We start from the raw sequence: 14,650 nt of genomic DNA, 5'->3' as shown, positions 1-14,650 counted from the left end.
GGTAAAATAGACTGAGCCGATACAGCTAGATACATTGGACACTTAATGGTGACTGAAAGGTTTGAAGACTAATAGCTACATGGAAGAAGCTTTTTAGGGTATGTATTTTTATTTAAAAAAATACTTTATACATGAAAGCATTCTTGTCCGTCACCAGATGATTATCACTGGTTTCATGACTTGCAGAGCTGGACTCTTAATCTGAAATTTGGAACGGTGAACAATATGACAAGAAGCTGAATGGACAGCTCATGGCTTTCATTGTCCTTTTCTTTCACAGGACGATCAAATCGATCTTCTATTTATGTCTTTGAATCGTACTGTCCTCTGCCATACTTGCTATCGTGTGTGCTGAATGGATGAACGCGAAAGATAAAAAGTCTCAATAAAATTTTGGAAAATATAAGTAATCTATTAACAATAATCTACAATTTTTTAGACATACTCATACTTAATGTTAATTATGATCAATACTAAGAAATAAATTAATATAGAAAAATAACTATAATTAATCTTCCTATATGATCGCGATGTGAAAAGAAAACCGCGCGTTTGCACGAAAAACACATCTGGTTACCGGGAAACCGGAGTATAGATGTGAACCATGACATCTTCAACTGTCAAAAAACCAGCAGCAGACTCTGGGCACCCGTTGCCCTTTCGCTATCATATCACAATTCTTCCATTTAGTGTATCCTTTTGTGAAGTTCATCGAGCTCGCTACCCTGTGAGGAAATGCGTGCTCTTTATTATTATTAATCCCAGACCTCACCATGGTTAAAATATCCACGTGATGGGCGAAGCGAGAGGCGGGGGTTAATTCTCGTTCTTGCTGGCATTCAAACATCGCCGTTCTCGCCTGTCAACATCGTGATATCGTTGTTACATCGATGTGCCGAAATTTAGGGAAGGAGCGTGGTCTAGGACTTAGTTCACTGGGGAAGCATCGGACCTGTGAGTGGTAAACTTTCCCTTGCCCATCCAGCATCTGCTCTGAACAGATACCTTATTTATCACGTGACGTAAAGACAGCAGATGGAGCACGATGTCACGTGGTGTGCCCTAGACACAGTGGACCACGCTTACTTCCTCTGCGACCTCTCGGCTTTGGGACCCTTTATCTTTTGCCGAATGTATTTCTGCTTGCAGTTGTGCCATTCCCTGTAGCTCTGCGCCTTGAGGGTATCTGTAAACGTTGTTGAACTTTTAATTAACTTTGCTGTGGGATTTTTTTTTTTTTTTGGTTCTTATTTTAGTCAAGCCTACATAGGCCTGCTGTTCAGCTCTCTACAACACCCGGGTGTGGATCAAGGTGTTTTCTCCATCGCGGCGGGCTGGGCGAATCGCGATAAATTCAAGTGACAAGAGACTATAGGAAGCAGCAAGCGTGGCGGCCATGTTTCTCCTAAACTTAATGAGCCACTCCCCTGGAATCTTGCGCGGGTTGTGCACCCACGGTGAAGGCTTGCTGACGTCCTCGTGGCCCCTAGGGAGCTCTAAATGTAGATCCCTGCTCCTTCGTGCCTGTTTTCCCTTTTTCCGTGTCTGACCCATCTGTGGACGCCATTGTTTTCGGATTGCTTATTCCGTGTCCATCTTTTCCTTGGGCGGGGGACCTCGATAACGCAGGCGGACGGGTTCCCTGATCCGGCGATAGCAACGGTAGCCTTGTACATATTTACACATTCCATCGCTGGATTGACTGTCTGCATCTGTGGGAAGCTCACTTTTTCAGATGCTTCGGGGGCAGGATGAAGGAATTTCATCTGTTACAGCTGCTGTTTCCACAGGCCCGCACCCTGTTGCCGATAGAACAACAGCAGAAAATGTATCCACGAAACCTAGAGCTGCCTGATATTTTTATAACTTCACCTTTGTACAGGAGTATTTATATCTGTGAAATGGCAAACGTGGCTAAGGGTTAGGAGTTTTATTGACATTGCTCTTGTCTCGTTTGCTTTCATTTCACGATTTTATTAACTGTATTGTGCTCGACGCCTTCTAAAGAAAAGGCAAACTATATTCATGTCAAATGGTTAAAAATCATCTGTCTAAAACAAATGTTAAAAGTTGAATAAATGTGTGCAGGGTGAGAACAAGCAGCCTTTGCAGGTGCTGCACAAAAATTCACGAGGTTAATTTTTATGGAATTGTTTTATTACATATATATATTGTTGACATTTAAACTTGTAATATTAAAATTTGACTTAAGTATTTTTTATTTCTCTAATCTCAGACATTATTTTCTACCTCTTGGTAGCTTGTCTAACGACCTCCTCATTAATACAGTAACAACCCCGAAAGGTCTTGAGTTTGAATCATGCCTCGGGGCCTCAAGTACTTTTCTCTAAAAACTTGTTTTTTTTATGCATAATTTTCTTTCCGTCTTCCCCTATCCCCCCGATTTGTACTTCAGCTAAGAACTTGGTGCTTAGAAAATTTTGTTCCTAGATAGAAAATAATGGCACTTAATGCGAAAACTCCAGAGTGTTAATCATTTTTATCATTTGATGTAAGCTATCTGCCATGTAGACTTTATCTGCAATTAAAAGTTCGTTAACGAAAGTCACAAAAACGTCTTTCATTAAGATTTGCACAATTTTAAAGACCTGCTTCAGCTCCCAGTTCCCCTATCAGCGGCAAAAATTATGCTTGGAAACAAATATTGCCTGCTGTGTCGAGCGAAAAGGGGTTTCACCGTCCTGCAGCCTCACTAGTGCAGCGGCAGCCCTTAAAGGGCCCGCCTACGACGGATGCTTACCCCGGAGTGACGCGGCCAAGCCGTGTGCTAGTGGCGGACTATTTTCTAGGGGCGGACGAGGCCCTCGACTAGGCGCAGGACGGTGTCGCCACCGTTCGTCGAGTGGGCTAGGGGGGGGGGGGTTATCCCAAGCTACACACACACACGCACGGACACGAGCACACAATGACGGGAGAGGGGAGGAAGCTTCCGACGACCCCTCCCCCAATACTAACTCAGTCGCTCCGTCTTCTACCACAGGCAGCTCCGCCCTCTCGATCCCCTAACTCTGAACTTACTCCCCTCTCCCCCACCCACACCCAAACCCCTCCCCTCTTCGGTCTCCTTAAAGACCTTTCACTGTTTCGCTTTGTCTTCTTCCGTTAAAAGCGCGGGGACTCGTGTCCCGTGGCGCCCGCCCCTAACTGCGGGGTTTGCAGTAGGATGGCAACAACCACCTTTTTCCGAGGGACACCGTGTTAAAGCTGCACACTCGGACTCCACTGCTTATGTCTTATCTTCACACTCGAGGCGGCTGACTGGGCTGGAGAGAGAGATCTCGCTGCTCGTACTTCTCTCGTTCACTCGGTCAGGCTGCGTGCAAACCTTCTTCCACGGTTTAATTTCCGTAACGCACTCGGTCCGAGCGCGCGGAGCTTGGCGGAGACCCGCCGTAGAAGAAAAGTTCTGCTGCAAAAGTTGTGGCTGAGAAAAAAAGGGTGACAGCCTCCTCCTTTACCGCGTCCCCCTACCCCAAACTACCACAAATACCCAGACAGGGTTGACAGTGGTAGGGTACCCTGATAAATGTGACGAGTGCTGTCTGGTAACGGAGCTTTTTCTCTTTGTCGGAATCGGTGCAACAGGAGACTAAGACTATTACACTGGACTTGAGATTTTTGCCCGGTTTGCTTTTTGCCGAAATAGCGACCCAGCTTGTCCTCCTTCCTCCTCGCAGCCCCTTGCCACAGTCGCCGACGATGCCAGCAGTTCCTGGTGGGGATCGCCGGCGGAGGCGGTGATGGCCCCGACCGAGCGCTGCGCCGTAGTGTGGGCGAGAAGCGTGCACCTTTAAGCGCAAGGCGCGCGCCAGACAGACGTCCTTGTGATTTGAGCAAGTTGAAAGAACTCACCTGTTGCACCTCACCTGTCGGTGTCGTCCGATTGTGCCCCCGCGGAGTGTGGGCCCCCGAGCGTATGTGGATTTATAGAGTGTGGCGACACAGCTACCGACCGTGTCGTCGTGCGCTTGAAAGAGAGAGGGAGGGAGAGAAAGACGAGGCCCACCCACCACCACCACCACCCTTGGTGGGCCTCGAGAGGCGAGGCTGACCTCTTGACCCGCCGCGCGTCAGGCGCGTGTGGTGGATACTGCGGACGGACAGCCGGACCGTTCGGGGCGACTGGAGCTGGAGTCTGTGGGCCGGGCTCGCCGGGACTTCATGCGGGGCTCGCCGCCGTGGGCAGGATTGCGGCCCTCACCGGACGCTAGCTGACCATGCCCGCTGCTACTGCGGCCTGCACCACCGCTCTGGCCATCCTGGCCGGCCTGGTAACTACCCTTTCCTCTCTTCCTCCTCTGGCCCTTGACCATCGTCATCACTAATTACCTGCTCAACCTTCCTCCACTACCCTTTCCTCTCTTCCTTCTCTGGCCCTTGACCATCCTCATCACTAATTACCTTCTCAGTTTCCTCCTCCTGCCATTCTGACCGACCTGGTGACTTCTGCCTCCTTCTCTCCTTCTACACTCTCCTCCTTGCTCGTTGCTAGCCTCAACAGCACACCTTATCTCGTGTATCGTAAATATGAGCGCACATTCTGCAACTATGACAGGTTTTGCATGTTAACAACCTCCACAGAGCTCGGTGTTTAGTTTGCTGCACACCTCCTCATGTTTGGTTAGCGCCCCCGTACACAAATATGCTTCAACAGGTTTCCCAATGTTAGCAAGTGCTGCTAAGTACCACATGTATATCCATGTCTGTATTTTATCTATATCTGTAGTTGTGAGTGGGGATGGTGAAAATGGAGAAGGGGCAGGAATGGTAAGAAAGCACATAGCTATAGCTATGACTATTTTTATGAAGCGTTTGTTAGAGAAGTTTTGTGAAAGAAACAGCAAACATATCCTTATTTTTACAATATTTGTTGTCGTCTGAAATTAAAAATCTCCCGTACAAGTGAGTCAGAGGATCATTTTGCTCCTCAGGCCGCCAACGGTGAATAGTCTGGTGGTGGTTGAAAGAAAGGAAGGAGGAGGCTATGTTAGCGATATGACTAGCTAGTTAGACAAGTTGCCAAGTGAGTGGTTGTGTGGGAAGAAAATAACGCCTGTTGCGCATGTCAGGGTTGGCTGGCGAGAGGTGAATGTGGATTTTAACCTCTGTTTGATATAAGAAAAAAAAAATTGATTCAAAAATCGTGTATGTAAACCTGCAGGCGCGTGAATGAAGCTGCACCTACCCCGCCTGTTATCTAAACTGAAAATGTGAAAGTGCATTTGACAGTTGGTTACGGTTCGTGCACAAAATTCGTGTTGCAGAGGGCATGGATGTGCAGGGAAACCGATGACTAATCTTTTTTCTTCTGTGTACCCGTGATGAAACTGTGACTGTTATCATTATATATGTCCTTCAGAGTGTGGTAATTATGAGTAATTAGGGTTACAAGCTTGCATGCTATATTAATCAGCAACCTTTGTTGGAGTTGAGCAGGTGACTGGTGGTGTCTGGAAGACAAAAATAAGTGTGAGAGATAACGCACGCACGCACTCACACGCACAGAGATGTGACCCAGAGGACAAAACAATCATTAGTCCGGGTAGAGCTGAGCTGATACAGAAGTGACCTGCGTGCACACAATCATCATCAGCTTACCAAACTATCTAGCGCCTGTCACCAGACTAGTGAGGGTTGGCTGTCCTGGGTTCAGATCTCGCCTCGGGCACGCTGTTCTTTTCTCCGCATGTGACACCTGTTTACAGGGCTGGTTGTTTTACCTGAATTTACTCTAAGGGAGAGTAGACACGAATGCTGTTTATGCAATTTTTCTCTAGTTGTTTTTTTTTCGTATTTTCAGGAGACAACCTAGTCATCCATGCACGTTTGTGGGGTCAAAAGATTTTCCGGTTTTGTTCGCTGTCCTGTGTTCTCTCCCCTGATAGAAATTACCATGACGAGTCACACTGAAACACGATTGTCTTCCCTAATTTGTTGGGAGTAGAGAGGGTCTTTTCTCATATAGCCCATGATCTGGTTCTTCCGGGTACATGTTTCAGCAACCTACTTCTTGATCGGGTGTACAGTCGTAACTGAAGACGACAGGAGAACGAAACGCAATCCTTTTGTCTTACTCCATTCCAAGGTACTCTTCTCACCTGTGACAGCCATCACACATAGGGAAACCTCTTGGCTCTGGGACTAGTCCACTCTTTAAAAAAGAAAGTTAAATATTCTGTAACACACCAGCCATGCTGATGAGTGGCTCACTGTGTCTACAGCATGACACACAATCACAGCCTTATTATTATTCAGCCCTCTTTCTTTCCCAAGCGACTGCTTGGTGGGCAGCGAGGGGCAGTAAGCTTCGAACCACTCAAAAGTTCGGCTCAAGCACAAAAGGAATAAAGATGGATTCTTTTGTGGATGTTTATTCTCAGAATCTAGGTTAGGCGGAACAAGTGGGGGGCAGACGCGGAGGGATGTCGGTGGAGTAATAAGTGCTTCGAGGCCGAATCCGCGTGATGACCTCACTGACCTGTTTGTCGACGGCGGCACCAAGCGGAGACTCCCGTGTGAAAGGTGAGAGGTGGTTGACCGGCCAGAGGGTATACACGAGGGGCGACGTGGGGGTGCGGAATAGGATCAGCGAATGGGAGGTGGCGTGTGGGGGGGTCAAAGATGACGGATCTGTTTACCAGCTGGAAGGTTACGAGTGTGTGTGACCGAGGGAAGGGGTGGGGTGGGCGAGCTGACGGCAAGTCGACAAGACGCTGGCGATGACAGTCTCGGGGCTACGCCGCTAAGCTATCGGGGACCCAACCACCCCCTCCTCCCCATCCGCACGCGCGAGCGCGGGGCTGCGGGCATTTCCTCCGTGTTTACTCCATCAACAACTTTGCATTAGTCCTTTGTTGCATGGAGTGGCGGTTTTGTTTGTGTTTTCAGGCCAACCGGTTGACCCGGGCCGAGGGCACGCGAGTACAGTCAGGCTGTGTTTATACTGAGTGGTGAACAGAAAAGAAAACTTGTATTCAACCTACAGTGCTTCTCGCCGGCTAACAGATTTATTGATTGTTTATTCAAGGGCCATTACCCTATAAAAGGGGAATAAACAACGATCATATAATATTATAATACAATGTATGGCCCCGATGCGAGACTTTCCAAGGTAATCAAGAAAACATTTCGAGACATGAACGATTTTGTCGATTCTACGATATCAAGGATTTAGGATACAAATTTCAGAATATCCTTTAGTGTAGCAAATTTATTATTGAAAGTAAAAACAATATATAGACATAGATAATGTTCATCACCAAAATTAAGAATTATCGAAACTGTTCAACGCCTCTCATTATTGCATTAAACGTGCATCAGAAAAAGTCAGCCTTTCTACTCGTCATGTAAATATATATTTTATGTGTATTGTCTATGGCTCTATGCTGATGATGTTCATAGAAGGTAATTTAAATGAGAGAAGAGAAAGAGAGAGCTCTCTAGAGAGAAAGTGAGCTAGTAGAGACTTGAATGTGACTATGGACATCGTGATAGGTTAGATGATGAGGAAAACTGTTGATAAAAATGAGAGAGGAAAGCCCAGTGGAGAGAGAGAGTTTATCACTTTAACTGACGATATGAATATGACACTGATGTGAACATGATGACTAATGATGGCAGCAATTCACCATCCACCTTGGCAGATATATTGGCTAATATGAACTTAGTTCAGCCTGTTGACCAAAGTTCCAACGTCTTCAACAATGACCCCTCAACCCTCTAGTTTCCTGTAACCTTCCACACGACATCAACCTTTGACGATTTTTGCCCACAGTTATTAAGGACTTGTACACAAAAGTAGATAAGGTGAAGACGCACACACAGGCGTTGTCAGGCTACAAAAGTTCAAGGAAAGGAGACTCCGGTGCGGATTCGAACAGAAGCTCGGTCTGTCGAGGGCCACTTGTCGCAGACAGTAGCAGGAACTGCACGCAGGGCTTACGTTACAGACCTGCTGCACCTTACGCCTGCATTAACCGCAGACCAGGCTGCGACAAAAAAAAAAAAGAAAAGAAAAAAGAAAAAGAAAGGTTTGGCCTCCGTGTCGAGTTTGCGTGCTGGGGGCGAGAGGGAACCTTCAGTGGTGTGCTTTCCTTCCGCGACTTTAACGCCTCGTTGTACAACAGCAGATCTTCTGTCGCATAAAAGGAGTTGCTACCCCCTTTTGTTTCCTCGGGGGCATGTAGCGGGCCATTGTGCCAGGTGAGGTCGGTGTTCCTAATGAGTGGGTTTTCTCAATGAGGTGAGCGTCAGCGGGAGCAATAAATCTCGCGAGAGAACGGCTTGCAGCGGAGGGATAAAACGGTAAGCAATATTCATCCGCCTTCTGTGCGACACGCTGCCTATTCAATATGTTTTTGTTTTTTTTGTTTTTTTTTTTTTTGTAAAATGTAAAACGAGGCATTGAATATTAAAGAAAGTCTTTCCTGGCTGCTTTCTAGGAAGTCTCACTAAGAAAGGAATCAAAAGAATGATAGTTTAAAAAAAAAAGGCAGTACGAGTTTTATCAGTAATAAATAGCCGGCTCCTGTCGTTGGTGCAATTTCTGTTATTTTTATTTCTATGCCTATCCGTTTGTCTGTTTCACGGTCTTCCTGTGTGTTCTCTCCTTTTCTTTCTCGTTTCGTTCATTTTTTTTTTTTTCGTTTCCTTTCTGTCTCGTTCAATTTTCTTTTTCGTTTTCATTCTCAAACGCGCATGTGCGGGGGCGCACACATTTCAATCTCTGTCCAAAACTTTCTTTCTCAAATGGCGTGACTGATGCCTCTTTCACAGAACCTTTGTAAAGTCGGTGAATGACAGCTTTTACCCCGCCAACAAAAAGGTCATTCGCTGAGATTTTGAGGATGAGCATCTGAATGAACTAAAACCAGTCAGCGAAAGAAATTCTAAAGGCATCGCTTCTGGATGATGATAATGATTAGTGCTGCTGATAATTGATGCAGATAATTTATGCACTTCTTGCAGACGAATATCATCTCCGTGCTTGCCTAACAATCGCCAGAAGGTGCTTCTGACTGGACGAGTGCAGACGTAAGTACAGAAGGCTTTCACCCTGGACAGAGACTCGCCACAACACAAAGAACCACAACCGCCATCTGTGGAGCAAGAGTTCCTCCTCTCATTGGCACAATTATTTCTTTTCAACCAAACAAAAATCTAGGATCGGCACGATTTTTATGAAGGCATTTGAGAGCTTGTTTATCGGCGAAAGAATGAACAAGAAGCTTTATCGACATTCAGACACACAGGAACCGTTTGTTACCCACAATCCACGGCAGCGCCAGATTACCTCCCTTAGCAGACCGTTGTGTTAGAGAAGAGAGAAGGAAGCTGACCTTGGCAAGCATTTGTAAACGACTAATCCGACGACTGATTAAAAAAAAAATTATAGGCGGTGACCTCCTCACCACGCACTCTCCTACACGAGGTGAGGTACACGTATGCATCTCCTCCTGGCTCTCTGTAGAAGTGCTGTGCCACCCGACAGGCACCAAGGAGGGTGCGTCCCGCCCCTGCCGTCACGTGCCAAGGACAAGCTTGCTGTGCACGTGCACTCTGGAGTAGTGACGTGTACTCTCGCAGGCAAAGACGTGTGGGGGAGGGCAACGGAGGGGACCTGGAGTCGGTTTTCTGCCAGAGATGTCATATTCCTGGCACAGACATTTAAAGGTCTCGATGTGCTGGCGGGGATTAGGAGGGATGGGGTAGGTTATGGAGTTGGAAGAAGTGAGTCGCTCGATATAGATCTTTTTTTAAAAAAAGACAGAATAAAAAGCTTGTCGCTATCATATTACAGATGGACGATGGGATATGTCATGAGGACATGCAGGTTGTGAATAATGAGCCACCATGGTGCTCGTTTCCTACTGCGCTCATGAAAGGTGTCTAAGAACCAGGCAGACAATCTTTTGCTTGTGGTTTTTATTTTAAAACCCTCTACTCCTCCATTCCTTTTTTCATTTCCGTCGTTGTGGCCACAAAATATGTCGTACTTAATCTTGTTTATTGTTGCATTCATTTCGCCTGTGAACGAGCAAGGTGGATGTGGACAAGTGAACGGGTGCTGCAAGTCAGCATGCAGCCACCCTGCAGCTCATAACTTGTGTCATGGCGCTGAAACGGACAGAAATCCGTCTGAGAGAAAAGTGAACACAACATTCCATTATCAAGTGTGGGATCGGTTCGTGGCGATGCCAACCACTTAGCCTGGGGACCCGCTTATCTGGCAGGGAATGTCATGAGGGAGGATGTCACAGCGGGCTTTGGGGCTAACCCCTGATGTGAGTCGTTGTGATGATCATTTGGTGCAGACACGTTATGGCAGTTTGCTGAGATCAGTGAGATGTAACGAACTATTGATGAAAGGATGGACAAAGACCATTTTTGCTAGCGTCTAAACCTCAGTCTTGGCTTCTGAAATATCTGTTTTAATCTCTGAATTTGGTGACTACTTTGCAGGATGTTTTGAATTTTTTAGGGTGTTCTGTATTTTCAGACATTTGTGCTCACCTACATATCACAAAGTAAGTATAATGTATTTCAATAAGCACGAAGTCCTCAAAGATAAGAAATCATTATCCCGGTTTTTTCGTTGCCAGATTTCTGAGTAGTTTAGTGTTTGTTGTTGTTGTTTTACTAGAGCAAGTTTGTAACAAGTTGTTGTCTTGGACATACGAAAGAAAAGTCTTCGTTGTTATTTCTGTTACACTGGCACATTATGTAGGATTCTGTAGTCTACGAGCCTCCCACACCCTGGCATATGGTAAACATATACAGGCGCGGCAATCTGACATGCAATTATGTAAGGGACTACGGGGCGCCAAGAGGGGAATTCCCCCCGACAACGGGCCTTAGTGTCAAATGCACGAAAGTGTAAAAAATAATAAGGAATGCTGAGAGGGTAAATATTGACTAGAGAATAGATCAGAGTAAAAGTCAGTTCCTTCATAAAGAAATTACATATTTAAGAACTTGTAAGCCGCCAAGTCAGGGATAATTAAGGTATTTGTATACAACCAACAATGCAGCGATGTGTCTGTGACATGAGTGGATATTATTAGTGATTAATACAACTGTTGGGTCAAATTTGCGGGGGGTGGGGGAGGATGAATATGGGATGAAGAAGCAGATGCGCAACATGGGTATCGAACCCAAAGCAAGCCAGACTGGGTTCTGACCACTCGGCTATCCACTGACCCTAGAAATATTTTAAAAAGCGTTACAGACGTCGCTTGCTACTTGACCTTAGGTCAATAGAGAGGATTAATAAAAAAATCTTAGACACAAATATGGCTAAACATTAGTACACGGTAAATGATAACCACCCTTTTGGCTCTTGTTGGGTGTGAAGCCGCGTTTATCTCGGGGCCGGTTTATTTTATTCAATTTTTTTGTTGTTGTAAGGGCAATGCCCATCTTTTCTTTATCGCGACTTCTCTACAACCCTCCACAGAGTCAGGTACCTGTTCAAGAAGTAGGTCGACGGTGGGAAGGGATGTTAAGTTCCTGCTGTCTGGGCCACACAGGTATCAGTGTTCTAGCCAACCACTTTGCTGTCCGTTGGTTTTATTATAAGATGCTGAATGCGCTCAGTACACTCACATTGTGATATAATGTAAATAGCATATTTATATGTTCTCTTAAGACCGAGCGTTTTTGAAAGCCACAACCACAGGCGAAGGGTCTTTAAAAAAAAAAATCACACGTTCTTTGTAGCTTTTGTAACATTCTGAAGAGCAGATTGTGCAAAGTAGCTCTCTAAGCTTGTTGAAGTGCCTGCTTATCCTGAAATGTATAAGCAGTCTTACCCTTTGAACTGCCGGCTTTGTCCTTGGCATTGGTCGTGGTGTACTCGAGTCGTACAAACAGGGGCGCGTGCAAAATGGGTCTTTGTCGGGACCCGGAGGGCGCCGCTTGCATGCGCGAGTGCGAGGAGGCAACCCTCGGTGACTGATGCAGACAGTCACAGGGTTGCGACAACTCTGACCTTCTGGGTACGTTTCAATGGCGGCCCTTTGACCCTGGTCCCCAATAGGCAGCAGGCGGTCCCTTTGCAAAAACTGGCTTGGCCCCTAGACTCTTGCGATTCGCGGCGGATCACGAAGATAAAAAGGAAAAAGACGCTAAGAAAATAGTTCGGGTCTGAAAGATTACGGGATTTAATTTCCTCTAATACAACTCTCGTGACAACGGCCAGACAAATTCTGGTGGCGGGGCTGGGAGGATAAGAAGACGAGGACGAGGACCCCACAAATTTTGAACAGTGCTTTGCAAAAGCTCGTTGTGATTTCATTTGTTGCGGCTAAAATCCGTTGAGAAGTTCCTTAAAGAGCTCTAAGCAACAGACTGTTGACTGATCGTGGTTTATCTCTGTGTGTAGGCTAGTCCCACCTCGCCACCCTTTGATCTCTTACCCATTAATTTCCTGCCGTCGGGTGGACCGTTGCTCGGAGGGACTTGGTCCCAAATCCCAAAGTGTGTTGGCGGACAAGTGGGCTCTCGAGGGACTCAAAACGGTGGTTGCCGTGGTATTGTCATTTCCGCATTCTGCCCAGATAAACGTTCACTGGCCCTTTAAGATGTTTGCAGATTGGATGATCTCCCCTCGCGCGTAATGACGACACCATTGTGCAAAACTGCGCACAAAATAAATTCCTATTTTCTGATTGGCCAATAATTTCTCAAGAGTGTGGCTTCCAGAATCTCGATGTTATCCCGCGTGCCACACAGTTCCACTTGTCAAGTAATTTTTCACACAATGCATAGACCTCTGTAGGCGTGAAAACACTTTGAAATGTGTGATTCCCTGCTTATTATTGAAGGATGGGGGCTCATGTGGCAGAGAACTACCAGCGGATTGTCGAATACGCGAATTTAATTCATCGTGAGATACTAATTCAGTGGAAAACTCTGTTCCCATAGCAACATACAGGACTTTAAACATCTGTGAACACTCCTAGATTTTGTAGTGGGGTCAAAACTTCAATTTCTCTGTTTCAAAAGAAGGCTTGTTGATTGGGCACTTAATTAACACATTCTCAAAGCACTCGCATGGTCTGAAGCTTCATTGAATTTAGAATCGACGTTTTCTAATTTCTAATTTTCTAATTGGAAACAAACTTCATGGCGCATTTTCATAAGAAACGAAAGTAGTGACCTATTGACTTTCCAGCAATTTTGCGATTCTATTTTTGACTCAGTTTAACCTTTAACTCTTTGTTTTTGCAATAAAGTATTATCACAGAAAGGTCAAATCCGCAGATAGTGGCGAAAATCACCATCACATGGCATGCGAACCACAGAGTTTACATTTTATTTTTTGTTTTTTTAGTCTATATTTCCTCTCTTCCACTCTTTTCCTGATAGTACCCGATACTGTCACTGGTATTACCATCAAGTACCGATACCATCAAGTAGTAAAGGGTGTGTGAATTACTGTCAAAGCTTTTATAGTAACGGAAAGCTTTCCCCTAATGGTTGAGGCCCTGAAGTTATTTGTTTAGAGTCCGGTATAGCGGGTTTATTGACTGAGGTGTAGATATTGTGACCCCGAGACGAGCTATCGTCGGTTAATAATAGACATGTTTGCCTCCCGTCATATCTCACGGTGTCACGTGAGTTAATAAAGACGATCTTTGAAGTCTAGGAAGATGACAGAAGCGATATCAGACAGAATGCTTTCGGTTTAAAAGTACATGGCTGACTTTTTTGTACTACTTACCATTTTTCTTCGTCTCCCTTTCCTTTCTTCATCTCTTCTATATATATTTTTTTAAAAACCTGATGCATCTCGTACTCACCCGTAGGGCTGGCAGCGAGCGGAAGATTTTCTCACAGATACGTTGGGAGGAGATAGTCATTGTGCGCGTGCGCAGGCAACGATGGACGTTGAGAATGAGATCCTCCGTTTGTTATCGACATCGGAGGGGGAAGAGAAAGTGGTTGGGCGTGTTATTAGAGGTGACAAGAGAGCAACTCGGCAAGGCCTCAAGTTTGTTAACAGCACGTGATCTTTAGACCCTTGACACAGCGCCGACAGTTTTCTCCTTCGCTAATGCACGCTAAATGCGTTCATTTTTTTTTTCGGGGTTGAGTGGGTAGAAGAGAGGATAAGAAATGGAATTTACGCACAGTTTTTTTTTCTCTCGTTTTGTGTGTGTGGGTTGCGAAGAGGATGGAGGAATTGTTGAAATGACGGGCGATGCTTTCTGTTGTTTGTTTTTCTGTCAGTTCTTCACTCTCTGTCCAGATATGAACCACTTGCGAAAGTTTGTTCGTCCATCCGATGTGTAGGCGCAGCTGAGTGCACGTTTTCACAGTCAAGGTAGTCTGCTCCTTCCAACCTTCATCCACCTTCACCCCCAGCCTCCCAGAACTCTTACTCCCCGCTGTGCAGCAGCGACAGTTATGTGCATCAGGTGAGACAGAATTCAGACATCAGGTGGCGATAGTGTTTAGGCAGACTACAGCAGACCAGACTTCAGGTGGCGATAGTGTGCAGACAGACCAGATAGGACCAGACCATCAGACAGCGATACTGTGCACTAACCAAAGACCAAACTGCAGGTGGTAATGGCTTTTTCCTACCTGGGAAGCGAGAGGTGGGATGGTGGTGGACGTGCTAATT

At 45.9% G+C, this 14,650-nt stretch overlaps 1 protein-coding gene across 1 annotated transcript in view; it reads left to right on the top strand.

Moving 5' to 3' along the window:
- The first annotated feature begins 3,110 nt into the window (after positions 1 to 3,110).
- The window catches only part of LOC112577407 (A disintegrin and metalloproteinase with thrombospondin motifs 18-like), a 67,642-nt gene continuing 56,102 nt past the window's right edge, over positions 3,111 to 14,650 (top strand). The window contains exon 1 of the mRNA XM_025260471.1: positions 3,111 to 4,292. Within this exon, the coding sequence (XP_025116256.1) occupies positions 4,239 to 4,292 (54 nt within the window). The 5' untranslated portion in view covers positions 3,111 to 4,238. The remainder of the gene's footprint in view (positions 4,293 to 14,650) is intronic.

This window comes from Pomacea canaliculata, linkage group LG12 (genome assembly GCF_003073045.1).
Source record: "Pomacea canaliculata isolate SZHN2017 linkage group LG12, ASM307304v1, whole genome shotgun sequence".
Lineage (NCBI taxonomy): Eukaryota > Metazoa > Mollusca > Gastropoda > Architaenioglossa > Ampullariidae > Pomacea > Pomacea canaliculata.
Note: the sequence above shows the minus strand (reverse complement) of the source record. Positions and strands in the feature narration are given on the sequence as shown.